Source organism: Squalius cephalus (genome assembly GCF_949319135.1).
Source record: "Squalius cephalus genome assembly, chromosome: 5".
In the NCBI taxonomy this organism is placed as follows: domain Eukaryota; kingdom Metazoa; phylum Chordata; class Actinopteri; order Cypriniformes; family Leuciscidae; genus Squalius; species Squalius cephalus.
In genome coordinates, this window is record NC_137126.1 from 26,572,922 (window position 1) to 26,592,587 (window position 19,666).

At 39.9% G+C, this 19,666-nt stretch overlaps 1 protein-coding gene across 5 annotated transcripts; it reads left to right on the forward strand.

The window, feature by feature from the left end:
• Window positions 1-8: 8 nt before the first annotated feature.
• On the forward strand, window positions 9-19,444 carry prkg2 (protein kinase cGMP-dependent 2). 5 transcript variants are annotated; one of them, XM_079871197.1, is made up of 20 exons: window positions 9-159; window positions 772-911; window positions 2,001-2,497; window positions 4,190-4,356; window positions 4,490-4,603; window positions 5,282-5,387; window positions 5,965-6,028; window positions 7,568-7,645; window positions 8,544-8,638; window positions 8,894-8,962; window positions 9,045-9,143; window positions 9,876-10,029; window positions 10,149-10,285; window positions 10,527-10,616; window positions 13,219-13,360; window positions 13,444-13,607; window positions 13,701-13,823; window positions 13,940-14,002; window positions 14,677-14,743; window positions 18,482-19,444. In XM_079871197.1, the coding sequence occupies exons 3-20, from the start codon at window positions 2,016-2,018 to the stop codon at window positions 18,575-18,577; spliced, it is 2,310 nt and encodes a 769-aa protein (XP_079727323.1). In that variant the 5' UTR covers window positions 9-159; window positions 772-911; window positions 2,001-2,015; the 3' UTR covers window positions 18,578-19,444. The 5 variants fall into 5 exon arrangements, with proteins under 5 accessions (XP_079727323.1, XP_079727322.1, XP_079727326.1 ...); XM_079871196.1 differs by lacking the exon at window positions 772-911; XM_079871200.1 differs by lacking the exon at window positions 772-911 and having other exon boundaries at window positions 22-165.
• The last annotated feature ends 222 nt before the right edge of the window (window positions 19,445-19,666 follow it).

Sequence of the window (19,666 nt, forward strand, 5' to 3'; positions counted from 1 at the left end):
TCATCACTACTGCTAGTGTAGTTATCGTGGAGAAATGACACATGCTGCCCAGTGTGTGCGCGTGAACAGAACGGAGCTGCTGACCGGTGCTGCTGCCTCAAACACACAACACTCTCTATCAACCGTCTTCTTTTAAGAGTACAAGAGTTCCTGTACACGGTAGGGGTTTTCCTTGTCATTTAAAACTAAACTTCATGCCTCTCAGAAGCGTTTAGTTGGATGATAAAATGGAAGAACAGGTGTAACGTCTGCATGGCTTATGCAAAAGCGCGAAGTTACATACAAGTAGGCTATATCATTTTAAAATGAGTCATTTTGTCATTTATGTATCGTTAGAAAAAAACACGTTTCTTTATTTTAATCTTAGCTCCAATTTATTTTATTGTATTTTTGTTTAGCTTAGCATGAGGGTTACGTTGAATATCGTATGCATTTTTCTACTGTATAACATCCTGTTTAATAAATAACATACATCTTTTATGGATGTAAGGAAATAAAGCTAATCAAATATCCTGTGAATTCAACCACAGATTGGATGCAAAGAAAAGAACTCTTATTAAGTTGCATATATAGGCTACTTTGTGTTGTGTACTTTATGTTTTAAGTTTATGTATGGAGATGTAGGCATCTGTATGAGGTCTTGTGCTGTAAATACTGTGATTGTGCTCAAACATTCTTCTTTGTGGTGGGAGTGTCCAGTGTCCATTGTATGTTTGTAACCCAAAGTGAATCACAAAACATCCTCTTTCATTTTTTTTCCATCAATGAAAGTCAGCAAAGAATGACATCACCAGATAGTCCAGGAAAGAGCATACCGCACACTTACGGCCACGGGGTGCTGGTGCCATCCGGTATTACTGTGCCTCTAAATTATTGATTAGGTCTAAATCACTGGGGCCAACAGATCTCTGGTAAAATGCTCTCTCTCACTCTTCATCTGAGATATGAAAATGTGGATGATCATTCTGTCTTGTGCCCCTCATAATGAGATATACATGACAGGTAGATGAAAGGCATGGGAGGATCCCCTAACCTTTACCATCAAAGTTGTGTTCTGTAGGGCACAAATGCCAGCATTAAATCTGACAACAAAAGATCAGCACACACCCAGAAGGACCAGCAGCATTATTTATATTATTTATCAACAAATCTGTGTTGGGACAGGGACTAAATGGCAATCTCAGATTCATTATTAAAATGAATATGCCATGCGCAATCACACACATATTTAATCCTCAAGCTCTGATTGTCCCTGAGACCTTCCTGATGTACACATAAAAAATAAAATAAAAAAAGTTACTTTACTAAATTCACTTGACCTAATATGCAAATATTATTAGATCTGTATAGTTATCTAAAATTAACACCAAAACCATAAAACATTTATTACTTATAAAGATTATTTATTATTATTTATTTCAGCTTGCTGCCAAGCAGCATTTCTCATTTTTGTTTGGTTTAAGTTGAAGTACTAAAATTAACAAACTAAAACAAAAAACTAAACTTAAACTTAAACTAAAATTAAACTTAATTAAATCTATATAAACAAATTTAAAACTAGAGACATATTTCTAAAACTTTAATTAAAATTAAAATTAAAATCAAATATTTTTTTTTATTCAAAATATTATCAAAAACTATAATAGAATCTCAGTGATATTAAAATAACACTTCTATATTCATGTTTTATCACAAAGTAGAACTCCACTTTTCAGAAATTATTGCATTGTTTTATACATATGGGGTCTCTGAGATGCCATGCACAAGTAAAGTAAAAAAAAAAAAAAAGTTTGATGTTTTCAATTTGAACTTTTGTTTATAATCACCTAAATGTTAAATACGTTTTTTCAAACCATTAAATTGACTGACAGAAAAGGGTTAAGATTGAAATATTATATTTGATAAATTTTTAATAATATTATCCTTTAATTATTTTAATAATGTTGTTTGATGTCATCCCACAGCAAACTGAAATTGAACTTGATCATCTTTTATTGTAGAATAAAAGTGCCAAAATGGGAAATGGTTCTATGAAGCTGAATCCTCTCAAGCAGGTCAGTGGCTCGGCCAAATCCAAAAACAATGGGGAAACAAGCTCAGTTCCTCAAGTCCTCAGAGTTAGAGTGGACGAGTTAGAGAGTCAACTGAAGAAGAAGGATGAAGACTTGAATGCCAAGGAGCTTCAGATCAAACATCTAGAGGACCAGTTGGCTCAGCAGAAACAGGCCATTTCAGAGATATCTGATGCTTTGAGGAACAAGTGTCTCCAACTCAACAAGCTCCAGGATGCACTGAAGAATCAAGGGGAGTTGGGTCTCCTGCCATCACCTATCAAGGAAAAGGTCAGTCAGTGTCTCACAGGCCTGCTCAGAGATACCCTCAACAGGAGGAAAGGAGCAAAAGCTGGAGTTTCTGCAGAGCCTTCATCCAGAACGTATGATGCCAGCGGTATACCAAAGTTCTACTTTGAGAGTGCACGAGTCTGGAAAGAGCAAAGGTGAGAGATGTAATTCATTTTCTGCTTTTAGGTTCAATTTCCTTCCAGAATTTGATTGTCAAAAGTGGTTATGTTAGTATTTGGGACTAGGTATATTTAAGAAATATGCCTATAAATTAATACAGTAAACTTTTAGACAAAATATTGCCAGTTACTTTATATTTTTGCTCCTCCAACGAAAATAGTTCCAAGCGAAGTCAAAGCTGAATTTGTTGCATGTCTGAGCAACAGTAGCAACAGTAATTTCACGATTCACTCATAAATACGTCCCTTGTCGCCACCTACTGGTGTCATGATGATGCACCAACACGGACAGTTTGATTAACCTGTTATCATAAAGAGTAAATGTGGTTTAAAGGTGCTGTAAGTGATGTTGGGTGACGTCACTTCCTTTTGACGTTCAAAGCATTGTCAAACAAAACGGAGGCTAGCTCGACCCTCCCTCCTCCTCATCCCGTCCCCTCCCCCTCCCCTCCCTTCCGTGCTTCGTGAAACAGGCTTTTCCGATATAAATTCGGGACTGTGCGCGTTGCTTCTCCTTTTCCCTATTCTTTGCTATTTGTTCATCGGAACGTCGTCTCTTTGGTCGTGTGTTGGCCATATAAAAATTCAAGAGAATATAATTCTAACGTTAGTCGTTGTCGTTGTCTAGGACATCTCTCCTCTCCTCTTCATGCTTCTCTCTCCTCCACTCCCCACACCCCCCTTCATGTGCATGCGCACTAACCCCCCGACCCCCACCCCAAATCATTCTTGTCGGTTATTGGCTGGAACACTGTTTGTTATGTTTCGTGGTCCAGGTTGGCCCAGTTTGTTTTTGTTGCCGTTTGTGGAGCCTGGCCTGTCTACAGAGACTGCGTTTTTTTTCAGTGTGTTCAGGGGACAGGCATCTAGCGGATAGTGAGGAGATGTTTGCTGTATGTGACAAAAAAAAGTTCAGCCTAAAAAACGCGTGACACCGCTTAGAGCACCTTTAAAGCTGTATGTTTGTGAACGTAAGGTTACCTTAGTAGGTCATGTTATGTTTTTTTTTTGTGTGCATATGTGTGTGGGTTTGAACAAGAATATTCATTATTGTATCAAGCATCCTCAAAGAGCTAAAATAGATGTGCCATTTGTTCATGTTGGTAATTAGTCTGTGTTTTTTATATGCTAAGCTCATTATGTTAGGAGGCTTAAATTGGTCTCATCTGCCTGCAAAATACAATGCTGATATTCATTATCCTGTCTCTATTCTAACACTGAAAATTAAACAACTGGTGTCTTTCAATAGCGAGAACTGTCCAATTAGTCCATCTTGAATAATTTGTTCTCAGTCAACCCATAATCAGTCCAAGGCCCGGTTTCACAGACAGAGTTTAGATTAAGCCAGGATTAGGCCGTAGCTTTCATAAATGTGCCTTAGAAAAAAAAAACATTACTGGTGTGCATCTTGAGACAAAACAATGACACTGACATATTTTAAGATACGTCAGCGCAAGTTGTTTTTAGTTAAAACAGCTCAAACATGCATTTTAGTCTGGGACTAGGCTTAAACCTTGTCTGTGAAACCGGGGGTATGAGTAACAATGTCACAGCTATCACAGTTACAAGCAAAATAGTATTCCAAATCTTTCATAATCTTTTTTTGGATCTCAAATTAGACATCTTCAGCACTGCAGTTTTTTTTTTTTTTACCAATATCTTTAACAGTGTAAAGAAGCTCCTCACCGATGCTTTGAATAAGAACCAGTATCTGAGGAGACTGGAAGTGCAACAGGTCAAAGACATGGTGGAATGCATGTATGAGCGGACGTACCAGCAAGGAGAATACGTCATAAAACAAGGAGAGCCGGGAAACCACTTGTTTGTGCTTGCAGGTATGAATCAAGTAATTGAACACTGTAAATAATAATAAACCCACTTTTTGAATTAAATGCAAATTTTATCAGAATGCAACAATGTGTTGCAAAAAAGAAACAATTTGTGTTTAAGTACCGTTTACTCTTACAGATGGCAAGCTGGATGTCTATCAGCACAACAAACTGCTCACATCAATAGCAGTCTGGACCACATTTGGTGAATTAGCCATCTTGTACAATTGCACCAGGACTGCATCGGTCAAAGGTGAAGTATTTCCTTCGTGCTTCATTCTATCTCACTTAGATGTGTATGAGTAGTATAGTTCTGTTTCTGACAAATATGTTATATACTGTAACTTATTTACACCGAATTCAAATTGTCCCTGCACGACAGCACTTTGTGTGTTTAGTTCATGCTGTGACCATGGATTGGCCTCATGTAGCCACAGGCTATCAAATAAACACCAGTGAGAACTAAAACACTATTGTTTTATCTTGTAGCGTTAATCTCATTGGCTTGTCAGTAATTTTGTTTGCTTGTTTGTGTGGCCAGATGTACCGTCTCAAATGCCTTCCCTCATATTATCTTTTATTCCCACTCTTAAAAAAGAACTGGTGTGCAGTAAAACATGGTTACCATAATGTTAAATTATAAATCAGTGTGGTGCATTCTTTCAGTGGTTAATTTTTAATGTGATCACTAAGAGTCTTAATATTACAAAAATTGTATTTCTTTACACTTGCACTGTTGGTGCACTGTTGGATACTTAAATATGTTCTCTACCAAGTCACCATGATACTTTTAATCACTTCCTAATGGTCCTATTGGAAGCAGCTGTTGTTTCCTGGTCACTGAGTCACTGAAGTTTAAATGGACACCACTCAGGGAGGAACGAGGGAGCTCCTGGTATTTCCCTTACCTGTAGTTTTGTTATGATCACAGCGGCCAGCAATGTGAAAACATGGGCCCTCGATCGAGAAGTCTTTCACAACATCATGCGGATGACTGCCGAGGCTCGACACGAGCAATACCGCCACTTCCTGAGGAGGTAATCCAAACTGTTCATCCCTCCCGCTGTTTACTGTGTTGTGTAGTCAAGTGATAGCTGGACCTGAAAACATCAAAGTGCGGCTTTTGCATGAAACATTGTAGAGATCAAACAAACAAATAAAGCATAGCTAGGAATTAGGCATTAGCCATGCTATTGATGATGTTAATGTCAGTTCACGGTCTGGTTGAAGTGACCTCTGTGACCTTGCTTATATAACTATCAGTTTAAATGGCAAACATGAAAGGAGGAAAATGCTATAATTCAATTTGAGGGCTCTTAAAGACAGTCTAATAAGAAAGGATTGAGAGATATTATCTTATATTAGATGAAATAGAACTGAACTGAAACAGAACTGTTCTCCATAACCATCAGTTCAGTCCAAGTCAAAGGGGCAATCTTAAATGGTTTTGTATCAGTTTAGTCATATTAGAGTCATAGATCAAAATTTAAACCAATATGTTTTGAATAAGACAAATGAACACTGAATGTTGATTAAATGCATAAAAGGCAAAAATGCATATTTTAGAAAAGGATACATTTATTTTTTATTTTATTTTATTTTATTTTACTTTAGTGTTTCACTTCTTGCTAGTCTACCTGGGGACAAACTAACTAAGATTGTGGACTGCTTAGAGGTGGTAAGTAAAACCTTTTAACATTATTAAAATTTGGTGATTCAAAAAAGCTAACCAGCCCCATCTGATCCAAAATATCTATCTGTAGTAAAGTTTTCAGATGTCTAAATCCAAACCGACAATTTTGGACAAGCAGTGTTGATATTGCATCTTTCATCACTTGGCCCTGTATATTGTTACCATAGTTATTTGACTAAGGCTGCGTGAAGTGTTCGCTCCAATCGAGGGGACGAGTGATTTGTTTAAGATGTTTGTATCAGCCAGTGTAGGCTGCTGACGGATTTATTCTATTTCTCCATGAGGGGCCAAGTGAGTTTCTCTAAAAGAGTGTGGGCTTTGTCAACTCAACGTCAAATAAGCATCCTCATGTTCTTCCATGCTGAAAAAACATCAAGGACATTCTTCTCGATTGTCGGCCCCTGGGGTCGAATGGGAGAATGTCGTTATTCAATCACTCCAATGGAGTTGATTATATTCCCCTCTCTAGAGGTAAAGAAGCAATGTAACCCAATAGGGGCCCAGATGTTTTGGACTGAAACATGCAGATAATGTGGAACTCTATCATTAAACAGTGGGGAATGGAATGCAGATGGGATGCTAGAAGAAGACAAATGTTTTGAGACCCTCAGAGGAGTGTGGCATACCTAGAGAGCTTCTCTAATGACAAATCAGAGCTCTGTCAGAAAGACAGTCGGGGATGGAGATCAGTTGAGTTCATGCACCAGAGAAATTAAAACTCAAAGAATGTCTCGGAATGCTTCTGATGGACCGCTACAATGTTCTAGAATGGTTTAATGATTCAGTTTGGCAAAACTCAGATTTGAAAAATTCTAAACAAGATTTAATCTCAAATTTCAGGTGAATCATTCCATTCCACTGTAAATAGAACGTTATTTTAGCAAACCACTGTTGCAAAAAACATTCTTGTTCTTCAATTGAATTGGAGGGATATCAGTTTAAGCACAGTGTTCTCAAGCTCTAGGCAAGTAACAACCCCCCCCCCCCCCCCCCCACAAATTTTAGTCCCATAAACAGCTTATTCTGGAGTATTAAAACCAGTTCCAAAATGCTGTTTTGTTGTTGTTATTTATTATAAAAAGCTGAACCGTTTTAATGGTAAGTGAAGTGCTACCTTAAGGTCAAGTGTACAATTTAAAGGGCTAGTTCACCCTAAAATGAAAATTCTGTCATCATGTACACACCCTCAAGTTGTTCCAAACCTGTATGAATTTCTTTCTTCTGTTGAGAAGAAAGAAATTCATACTTGTTTGAAACTACTTGAGAGTGAGTAAATGACAGAATTTTCATTTTTGGGTGACCTAGCCTTTTAAGTTCTTCTATTAAGGAAACACATTTTATGAAATTTGACAAGTATGTAAGCAAGCAATAAGTGTAGGAGACATATCTTCTTATATCATTGTGAAAGCAGACATGGCGGCCTTCCTGTTGTCTCCCTCAGGGAACCTCTCCGGGAAAATGACAGCAGTGGGTTGATGGTAAAATCAATAGCTAAATGAGTTTTGTCTTGCGTTTGCTGACCAGGAGTATTATAATAAAGGAGACTACATCATCCGGGAGGGAGAAGAAGGAAACACTTTTTACATAATCGCCAATGGAAAGGTAATTTGCAATCTATTATCATCAATTTGTTTTTTCAAAGCTTGGTTTTGTGTATTTACTGTATTTAGCATACTATGCTTAACATTGAATCAATGCTACTATAATTTCAAATGTAAAAACTGATGTGCTTTTGCTGTATGATTATTATTGATTTCCTTCTTTTCAGGAACTTCTATTAATTATAGTATATAGCCCTTCATCATGCCTACTGAAGACGAGAGTGTATACATAATTTTAGGTACATTAGGTACATACACTACCCAGGTTATGCTATGTACTCACACCATTCAATGCTAAAGCTAAACCATCAAAAAATAAAAGTGATTTGCCCCATTTGAGGCACAATTTTTCCACTCCACTAATCCTCATGGACTTCACTGCAGACACCAATCTGGGTCTTTGGGAGGTTGAGCGCATTCAGATAAATCAGTAATTCGACACCGAAGGGGTTAAGAGACAGGACTCTCCACTGGGAAGCAACAGGAACTGTTTAGCATGAGCTAGTCAGGCTCAGATCCCCTGTTAATTTCTGCTCTACTGTCGCTCAAGACGGGGGGAAGGAAGATGTTTTACTGAGGGGGAGAGAATTTAATTACCGGAAATGATGGTTCTCGTCAGCCTGTCGCCACCATGTCCGAGAGTGTGTTGGGAATAAGACCATTAGTGCTGGCCACCAAAAACTGCCTATCAGAAAGGTCAAGAGGGTCATCGTGTTTTAGTGGATCATTCTAGAGAATTGAGAATGAACGAACAAACTAACTCCATTTCTTCAATATCATTATTATTGAATACTTGTTGCGTACAGTTGAAGGATTTTAACCTCTGAATGTGGCTCTCTCAAAAACTAATATGGTTTGTTCGTTTTGAAATGCAACCTCTGTCTTTCTCTGTTGCTCAGATTAAAGTCACACAGAGCACACAGGATCATGAAGAGCCTCAGATCATCAACACCTTGGGGAAAGGGGATTATTTCGGAGAGAAGGCCCTCATCAGGTGCTGTCTTTCTTCAATCCCCAGCTCAATTCTCATGTCCCCACTTTAATCCTATTTCAATAACCTTTTGGTATACAGTATGGTGACGACTTTTAGCATCACTGCAGTAGCAGAGAGCATCATCTTTGTCTCGTCAACATGTATATTAGTTAATAGAATATTACAAACAAATTCATTGAACTGTCATTTTAGGGGCCATTTATTCTCAGTTTATGTCTAATGCACTTTATGTGTTCCTACTTTGTCAAACTACAGTGATGATGTCAGATCTGCAAATATAATAGCGGATGAGGATGGGGTGGAATGCCTTGTCATTGATCGAGAGTGAGTTCACACTTGAAGATCATCGTCATTCAATTGATTATGTTTTTTGTAGTCTGTGACAATAACAACGTTTTTCTCTTAGAACCTTCAGTCAAACTGTTGGAACTTTTGATGAGCTTAAGAAGTACCTCCAGAGCTATGTCGAGAATTTAGCACGAGACGATAAGAAAAGACATGCTAAGTAAGTTTATATATATGTATATATATATAATTAAAATATTGATAGTTTTTATGACTCCTTGACTTCTTACCCCTCCATTGTGCTGTAAAATAGCACTAAATTTTGTACTACCGGCACAGTTCTTAAAAAAAAAAAAAAAAAAAAAAAAAGGAAAAAAAAAAAGTGTTTTCACGTACAGGTAAAAACTAGAGGCTGAGATTTATCAACAATCCCCAATTGACAGAATTGAAGAACTGACCATAATTCACAACATGTACATATGTACATATTGTATATTATATAGTGTGAATATAAGAACATCTCAACTGGTTGAAGCTATTTAGAAAATGCCAGATTTTACTTTCTGGATTTAAGCATTTGAATCTCCAATCCACCGATTTATCAATATATACAGTGGGGTCCAAAAGTCAGAGACCAGACCACTCATATAAATGCTTCTCTTTTGTAATTTTATTACTTAAAATTACTTTATTAGAAGAACAATGGTTAGTGTCGCAAATTTGCTAATTTGTTTAGTGGCCAAAAAATAATGCAGATGTTTTAAAAAGTTTAAATAGAAACGAAACCCCCAGAATTTCTTAAACTTTCTGACCCTACTGTATTTTTTCTTTTCAGCTGTTTAGTAACCAATCTAAAATTAGACAAATTTGCCACTCTGTATAATTGTCTTAAACAGAATGACCAAAATAATGACATTCACTTATCTCTGAAAATCCTTACTTTTTCTTTTAGAAGGTCAGGAAGCTGCACCCCACCAACCACACCAGTGTCACATGATATGATAGAGCTGAAAGAGACAGAGAGCAGCTTTGCATCCACTATACCCTTCAGCTGCCTCGAGGTTATTGCCACGCTGGGAGTTGGGGGCTTTGGCAGAGTTGAATTGGTAAGAATCTTGTTCACAATAATCACACTTCTTCTTTATGATATAAAACATTCAAAGAGAAATCATTCCCACAAAGTGAGGGAGTGAGATGAGCAATAATGATGCCTGTTTTGCTCTAGGTGAAAGTGAAGCATGAGAATGTGACGTTTGCTCTGAAATGCATCAAGAAACGGCACATTGTGGATAACAGACAGGAAGAGCACATCTACTCAGAGAGGAGGATCTTGCTTGAAACAAACTCTCCTTTTATTGTAAAGTATGTTCATCTAGTATGATCAGACTGTTTTAGTAAAGCCTGTTTAGTCTTGTGAGTTTTAGGAAATATCGGAAGATCTTAAAGATAATCTGATCATTGAATTTCCCTCTTCATTGCTTTTGAAGAGATATTCATGATGAATCCCCTTAGTGTTCAAATGATTAAATTAAGAGAGAACTGCAAGCTGTGAATTTCAAAACTTAATTATGTTTTGATCTGATCTTTACATTTTTGCTCTTAGAATGTACTGCACTTTCAAAGACAACAAGTATGTATACATGCTGTTGGAGGCATGTCTGGGTGGAGAAATCTGGAGTCTTCTGAGAGACAGGTGAGCTCCATTTCATGCTAGGGTGACCAAAAGCTGGACAGTCCCGGAATTGGTAGCTTTGTTCTTCGTCCTGCGTCCCACAAGACATGAGCAGTGTCCCGCATTTCAATGTTTTTTTTTCTTCCTTGAAATTTACATTACCACAAATACAAATATAAAACTAAATATGCGATTGTCATTTAAAAAAAATCAATTTGCACAACCGTCATGTTCTAGCTTGAGCGGGAAAATTACCAACCAATGCATTTGTAAAGTGGGATTTTTCCTGATGAAACTGGACGGAGCCAAGGAATCAGTGTGGACCTCATCAAAACTCGTTAAAAACAGCTACACCAGCCAGCACTTCCTCTAGACACATATTGGATAAGAACATCCCGATCAAACCTAGTTTGAACAAAGTTCAGGATGCATTGAATCCGGTAAAATGCATTTAATGTTTGCATTGTCTACCCAGAAAACAGAATGTTTCCCCATCTTTAGTATTTGGTTCCCGTTTGTTTATTTTTTTGAGAACCAAATAACAACATTCTAGGAACATTCTTTTTAGGTTTTATTTTTTGCAACCATAAAATAACATTTCCAGAACGTTGCAGTGAGGTTATTTTTAAATAACCTAAAAATAACTTACACAAAGTGTTCCCTAATGGTTATTTTTAGGTTATTATTTAATAACCATGTAAAATAACCTTTCAATTAAAATGTGGCTGATATTTTTGTATAATGACCTACACAGAGCTCTGAAATTATTTTAATAGAGCATTTATGTTGAAATGAGATCAATCAAAACGCGTTTATAATGATCAGTTTATAATGATCAGATGAATCCAACTTTATAGCTAAAATATTAAGTCAGGGTTAAGCATAGTGTGAAAATCACAGAAATCATAAATAAGAGTAGTACGTTTGTTTCTATCTTCATTGACTACACAGCTCTGAACTCGCGCCTCTTATACTATACTGGGTCGCTGGTGTGCTGCATGCTGACTGACGTACAGCGGGGTTATTAGGAGAATGTTCTGGAAACGTTTCAATAATAACGTTAGAATAAAATTAGGGGAAAGTTAGATTAACGTTAGGTGAACGTTAAAATGATATTAGAAAAAAATTAGGGGAATGTTAAAGTAATGTTGGAAAAACGTTAGAGCAACGTCAAAATAAAGTAACGTTAGAATAAAGTTAGGTGAACGTTAAAGTAACGTTGGTAACGTTATTCTAACATTACTTTAATGTTATACTAACGTTTCCCAAACGTTATTTTAACGTTGCTCTAACGTTAGAATAACGTTAAAATAATGGTGGAATATTAAGGGGAACGTTAAAGTAACGTAACGTTAGAATGTTATTCTAACATTACTTTAACGCTATACTAACGTTTCCCAAACATTATTTTAACGTTGCTCTAACGTTAGAATAACGTTAAAGTAACGTAACGTTAGAATGTTATTCTAACATTACTTTAACGCTATACTAATGTTTCCCTAACGTTATTTTAACGTTGCTCAAAAATTGTCAGCTAGTAGTGAGTAATAAAGGGAAATAAACTAGGCGCTACTTAAGGAAATTTATTTTTATATAAAATGTGATTTTTACCTATTAGCCTGTTACTCAGTTCATTATATTTAGCAGACTGAATAAGTTCTGTGCATCACTCAAACCAGGGCAAATTGAGTGCCAGTCACAGACCCGGTCACAATTTATTAAAGGGGTGGTATAATGCCCTTTTCACAAGATGTAAAATAAGTCTTTGATGTCCCCAGAGTGTGTATGTGAAGTTTTAGCTCAAAATACCCCACAGATATTTTTATAGAGCATGTTAAATTTGTCACTTTTTGAGAGTGAGCAAAAACGCACCGTTTTTGTGTCTGTTCCTTTAAATGCAAATGAGCTGCTGCTCCCAGCACAGAGGGCGGAGCTTCAAGAGCTTGTGTCCTTTTACCTCACACAGACATGCACTGGAAATTTCAAAAACTTTTAGCCTTTTATGTTCAAACCGAAGTCAGAAAGATGGAGAGACTCAAGAAGAAGTGACAACATGTAGAAGCAACAGGACATTTCTGAATGGTTATTTGGTGAACTTATGTAGCTTATGTGTGGTTATCTTCTAGTCATAGATTAGCATATTCTGTCTTGATAATCTATAAATCATGTTCAGGGGGCAGGGTTTATGTACATTTTAGGGTTGGTGATGTCACTAACCCTGGAGGAATGTCGTGTAGTCCCTACCAGCCGTTTGTTGTAGTCCTTAAAAAACGATTTCTTTAAAAGCAAATATCTCCCTTTGCTTTGAACTTTGAGCTTTGTAACTTTGCAGATGTTGTTTATGCTCAAACAGCAACATTACACACTAACTAAAGTTAGAAAAGTGAAATCATATTCAACCACCCCTTTAACAAAGCTTATTGGCAATTTAACATTATCATCCAACGTGATGGCACATATGATGGCTTTCCAACTATCAATATTTACATAGTATAGTAAATCTATCTCTCCCACACGTGTCCCGCATTGTCCAGCACAATCACATCTACCGATTTCATACATCTGGAACAGCTACAGTTTTACTGGTTTGATGCATATGCTAAAAGTTTCTGTTTTGATCCAGGGGGAGTTTTGATGAGTACACTGCCAAGTTCTGTGTGGGCTGTGTAACAGAGGCCTTTGACTACCTACACAACAATGGCATCATATACAGAGACCTGAAGCCTGAGAATCTGATGCTGGATACAGATGGATACGTCAAATTGGTGAGCAAAAGTCATTAAACTTCACTTAGAATTCACTTATTAAACTCAGTGCAGCGATACTGATTCCAAGCATGTTTTCTCAGGTGGATTTTGGCTTTGCTAAGAAGCTCAAGTGTGGCCAGAAGACCTGGACGTTCTGTGGGACTCCAGAGTATGTTGCACCTGAGATCATTCTCAATAAAGGTCACGGTCTCAGTGTGGACTTCTGGTCTCTTGGAATCCTGATCTTTGAACTTCTTACAGGAAGGTTTGCATCAGCTCAAGTTCTAGTGGAAAACATTTAATAATACAAATGCATGAAAGACCTACTCTAACGTATTTTATCTGATTGTTCCTTAAGCCCCCCCTTTACTGGCTCAGATCAGATGATTATATACACATTCATTTTGAAAGGAATTGAGAAGATGGACTTCCCTAAAAAGATCACCAAGAGGCCAGGTGACCTTATCCGAAAGCTGTGCAGGTATGATCATGCATCCTTCTTAAATTATTCTTATGTCTTTTACCTGTTTTCTGAAACTATTCAGGTCCCTCTGCAATATATCATAAAATGATTTTGCTGTTCTCTTTTTTATAAAGACAAAACCCTTCAGAGCGACTGGGCAATCTAAAGAATGGAATAACTGATATTAAAAAACACAGGTAAGTGTACAACAGTCAAAATCTGGTGCTGTTTGACTAAAAAATATCCCCAATTTATGCCATATGTATTAACACAAAATTAACAAAATATTTAACTGTATTGTCTCAAATGTTTTAACAAAATATTGGTCAGAACCCTCTGACTTTGTACACTCAAAGACATTCACTATTAAGTAGTTGCTTAGTTAGTTACCCACACAATATACTGAACTGCGGATATAGTGTGGTTGCACCCTTTGTCTTTTTGTCTTTTGTCTTTCCTTTTCAGATTTCTCATGTTTGAAAAAACACACTTATGTTTGGTTTTTCATAATGGTGCTGACTAAATTAGATGGCACCCTAAATAATCCAAGATCTCTGGAATTTGCTCCATCAGTAACACGTGTCACTCTTAATCAAATCAATCAGTAAATCTGAGGAGATTCTAATCTTGACCTTTATGGATCTTCTGGCTTTTTCTGGGCCTGCTCTTGACTGAACTTATACAGCCTTTGGACTAAATTGATGCTTTGCTCTTTTTCCTTTGCCCAAAAACAGGTTTCTATCATGTTAGCAAACATTACATTTGCATTCAGTGGGCATCCATAAACACTAACTTTGAAATCGGTATAATTGTCACCTACATACATTTTATAACAGTTATTAAATTGATGATGTTGTTCGTTGGTGTTTAGATGGTTTACAGGATTTAGCTGGAGTGGTATGAAATCCAGAAGTCTGATATCACCACTTAAAAGAGAGGTAAGACACATATCATCTAGAGATTTTTATGGGATCATGTATCATAAAATGACATGTACACTACCATTCAAAAGTTTGGGGTCAGAGTCTTTTATGTTCACCAAGGTCGCATTTATTTGAACAAAAATACAGTAAAAACACTAATATTGTGAAAAGTACAATTATAAACAACTCCTTTCTATGTTAATATATTGTAACATATAATTTATTCCTGTGATGCTAAAGCTGTATATTCAGCATCATTAATTCAGTCTTCAGTGTCACATGATCCTTCAGAAATCAGTCTAATATGAAGAATTGATTCTCGAGAAACATTCTTCTCATTATCAGTGTTGAAAACATTTTGCTGCTTAATATTTTTGTGGAAACATGATTTTTTTCAAGTATTTTTGATGAATCGAACATTCAAAAGAACAGCATTTCCCTTTCGTGGTCACTACGAGTTACGTCGTGACGATGAATAGGGTTTCGCTTAGAAAGCCTCTCATCTGCGAGAAATAAAACGAGCCAATGGCAAAGAAATGCCATGGGTCTGCGGAATTTGCATGTAGCGAGATCGCATTGCCTACTGCTGATCTGTGCAGTGATCTGCCAACAGTGTGTGTGTTTCTCCCTGGGCGCTTCAGCAATCTCCTGAGCTTTTCCGCTCTCTAAAAGAGCTGCACGCGGCACTTCTTTTTCAAGACGGTTTGCCCGTTTATTTTCTGGATGTGGGCGCGTGATCCATCTGCCTAACGGTCACGAGCGCTGTTTCGTGTGTTGGGCTTAATCACGCTCGGCAGCGCTCGTGGATGAGTCATGTTTTCATTTCGGGAACATGACCATCGCGCTGTTTACAGATCGAGACTCAATGATCTCCGTGTGGGTAAAGTCCCCTCTGCCACACCCCAATTTATCTCTTCCTCGAGAGGGGATACTTTGGCTGGTGGCCAGGGTGATCTGAGGGTTATGGTGTGGCATATAACTGACGAGTCATTCCTCTGGCCACGCTCCCCTCCACATCTCAAACCGTGGGGCTTCCGTGTGTGGCTGGTTCCTCTCGGGGACCCAGTTTTTCATTCAGAACTCTGGCAGATGATGTCATGTCACTCACAGCATCACAAGGCGGGCTTGATTCCTCTGGAAATGAGGATTCGACTGCGTTGCCTCCCTTGGGAGTGCCAGCGTTTGTCGAGTCAGATCCAGAGCTGACGGCCATGCTTTCCCGGGCAGCTAAAAGTGTCGGTTGGAGTGGCGCCACCCTCCCCGAGCACTATAGGCTGGACGATTGGTTCCTGGGCGCGGCGCTACCAGCACCTGGGTGCACTACCAGCACCTGCCCCCAGTTCCTTTCTTCCCTGACGTGCATCAGGACGCCTCCGGGTTGTGAGAGTTCCCGTGACTTATCGCGGCCCGCGGGCGTCCTCCGCCTTCACTGCACTCGTTGTCGCGGCGATCATGGTCTCTATGTTCTCTGCCACTATTGTGGCACAGGCATGCAGTGCTGTGTGTCATCTTCGTCTTCGAGGCAGTGCTGACCCGGGAGTTCTGTCAAACCTGGCCGCCGTGGAACGCTGGTCCTTCCCTGGTCAACACTGACAGAACGCGGAAACTCGACCACGCCCCCACGCCGGGACGCTATGCCTCCCATGTCCGGGCTGGTCGATCTGCCACGCACACTACTGACCTCGCTCTACAGGCGACATCGGTACCTTCGTGATCTCTGGGCCAGGTGATGTCCGCAAGTGTGGTCCAGGAATGGGCTTCAGCCAGGTTGATGTGAGGGTGTCTGGGAACTCGTTTTCTCAGCTCCCCCATATACCAGGCTGGGCTCTTTGGCGGTGTGGTTGAGAACTGCGCCCAACAGTTTTCAACCGCCCCGAAGTAGACTGAGGCCCTTCTGCACCGACGGCCATCCGTCCGTGCGGTCTCCTTAGTCTGCTTCCCGCCAAGGCCGCCTCCCTGGGGCTCCTCCCCTCCTGCTCCGCAGCCTTCACCGGCCCCGGGCAGGAGGAGGTCGCAGGAGGGCGGCACTGGAGGTCGCTACCTTACTGGCGAAAGGTGCGGTCGAGATTGTCCCTCCAACCGAAATGAAGTCCGGGTTCTACAGCCCCTACTTCATTGTACCGAATACATCCGGTGGGTTACGGCCAATCCTGGACCTGCGCGTCTTGAACCGATCCCTCCACAGGCTTCCGTTCAAGATGCTCATGGCCAAACGCATTCTCAAATGTGTGCGGCCACAGGATTGGTTTGCAGCGATCGACCTGAAAGAATCCTACTTTCATGTCTCCTTTTTCCTCGACACAGACCGTTCCTACGGTTTGCTTTCGAGGGGCGGGCCTGCAAGCGCTGCCCTTGGAGGTGGCAGACCCAGCCTTGGCATTGCTCTGCCCAGTACGCGCTCTCCGTGCTTACGTAGACAGAATGCAGTGTTTCAGGACCTCAGACCAGCTCTTTGTCTGTTATGGTGGGAAGCTGAGGGGAAAGGCTCTCTCCAAGCAAAGGTTGTCTCACTGAATAATGGACGCCATTGCTTTGGCATACCAGCAGCAAGGTCGACCGTGCCCCCTTGGGGTGAAGGCCCACTCCACCCTAAGTGTGGCCTCCTCTTGGGCTCTAGCGCTTGGCGCCTCGCTAACAGACATCTACAGAGCTGCAGGCTGGGTGACACTTAACACATTTGCCAGGTTCTATAACCTCAGAGTGGAGCCAGTGTCCTCTCACATACTCGCTTCAACCAGCCGGTACTATGACCCGCTCAGGTGTCTTCGCTTGCTTGCCATTCCAGAGTTACGCCACCGGCAGCTTTCGCGATTGGCTAGGTGCCGCCATGTGCATGGTTCCCCCTCTGGGCGACCCCCACATGTGTATTCCACTGTAAGCCTCTCTGAGCATGTGTCTTTCCCTTGGCAAGCCACCTTGCCACCCCTGGGGTTGAAATATTCCACCTGCGGCTGGACACCCCAGTGATTCTCCATATGCAGCCCCCTCCCGGGTCATATGTGTATTCTGTAAGTCCCCCCCTTTCGGGCTGGCACTGATTGCATATTTCCACTGAGATATGCTTCCCAGTGTACCTTGGTATTCCTGTGTTAAGTAGGAGTCCTTCGTCCGTGCTAGTCTCACGACAGGGATCTCAGACTTACGCAGAGCACTGGAAGACAGCCGAGGTGGCGTGATTAGACTGGGAACCCCATTCGTCGCCACAACGTAACTCGTAGTGACCACGAAAGGGAACGTCTCGGTTAAGTATGTAACCCTTGTTCCCTGAGTAGGGAACGGAGACGTTACGTCTCCCGGCCACTTCCGCTGTACAGTCTCGGCTCCTCAGCGAAGAAACATATCTGCATGTTGCCAGCGTAACTCCTTATATACCCACGAGGTAAGGCGGAGTTACGCAATGCAAAGTCCGCAGACCCATGGCATTTCTTTGCCATTGGCTCGTTTTATTTCTCGAAGATGAGAGGCTTTCTAAGTGAAACCCCATTCGTCGTCATGACGTAACGTCTCCGTTCCCTACTCAGGGAACAAGGGTTACATACGTAACCGAGATGTTATTTGAGATAGAAATCTTTTGTAACATTATAAATGTTTTTACTGTCACTTTTGACCAATTGAATGCATCCCTGCTAAATAAAAGTAGAAAACATATTACTGACCTCAAACTTTTGCACAGTATTATATCAGTACATCATCTTGTTTTTCCATTTTCTTTCTGATTCTCTCACTATTTATTTGATCTGTCTCTTTCTCCAGGTGAAGGGACCCACTGACCACAGTTACTTTGACAGTTATCCTCCTGAAGAAGAAATCCCTCCAGATGAAATGTCGGGTTGGGACACCGACTTCTAACTGACCCCTCGATGCATTCACCCATGTGCTCTAACATTTTGAGTTAAACAAAACTCTTCTGCCATTTGTCATCTCCAACATGCCAGCCTTTTCCCCAAGGAACCTTAGACCATGAAGCCAACAGAACCCGTGTATGTGTTGCAACAATGGACTCCTTGACCGCAGGCTGCTGTTAGTGCAGTGGGAGGCACAGCAGAGGAGGAGAGACATAAGAAAGGAATTGTTTCATGATGTTCAGATGTACTCATTTATTGCGATTATAAACATTGTTGAATTTGACTGAAACTGTACCACTGAGATGTCAGAGCAGGATCAGTCTGTGAGAATGATGTTGCTGGGGCATCGTAGAGGAGGATGGTGTGAAACCATTGGTAATATTTACCTTTAGACATGCGGAACGGTTTGTGGTTTGGCAGGAGGGTGAGATGTTCCCTGTTTTAGAAGCGTTGGTGATGTCACGTATTTGAGCTCCTGGAGGTAATAACCACCTGTGACTGTGAATGCCACTGATGAGGTTTCAAAGGTTAACCTCAGCGGGTGACTGGCACTGCAACTCCAGAAGAGTTATGTGAAAAGTAATATTTTTAGCATTCAAACCCCTGCATCTGAGCCAGATATGTTTGTGCTGATGTAATGTTTGCCGCTTGCTTATTTTATCCTTGTGAATAGGATCCTGTGTGAGAATTTAGTTTTTTTTTTAGTCATCCTGAAAGATTCTACAAAGATATTTTACATTAATTGTATATTAAAATGTTATCTAAAATGTAAAAAATGAGCATTTCTTCATTTTCTGTTCCCAGCACATTTCAAGTTCAGCGCTTATTGCACATTAGCGATTTGGTAGTATCTATTAAATAATGGACTTTGATGTTTGTGTGGTAACTTTCCAGACCTTATTGACTCCATTAAGCAATTTACATCATAGATGTTCCATGATGCAACAATCTCAGTATAATTTTTGATTGCATAACAATGCAATCAATATTCAGTAAAGTTCTGCTTTGTTGCCAGAGGGCTGAGTCCTTTAACACATGATACATAAACACATGGCTACATAATTCTTAAAACTTTATTGTTTTCCTTGAAAAA

Coding starts and splice junctions, on each gene's coding strand:
- prkg2 (XM_079871197.1), top strand. CDS start 2,016: ATGGGAAATGGTTCTATGAAGCTGAATCCTCTCAAGCAGGTCAGTGGC. Junction 8,963..9,044: donor TGCCTTGTCATTGATCGAGA/GTGAGTTCACAC, acceptor TTTTTCTCTTAG/AACCTTCAGTCAAACTGTTG. Junction 14,003..14,676: donor ACTGATATTAAAAAACACAG/GTAAGTGTACAA, acceptor GTTGGTGTTTAG/ATGGTTTACAGGATTTAGCT.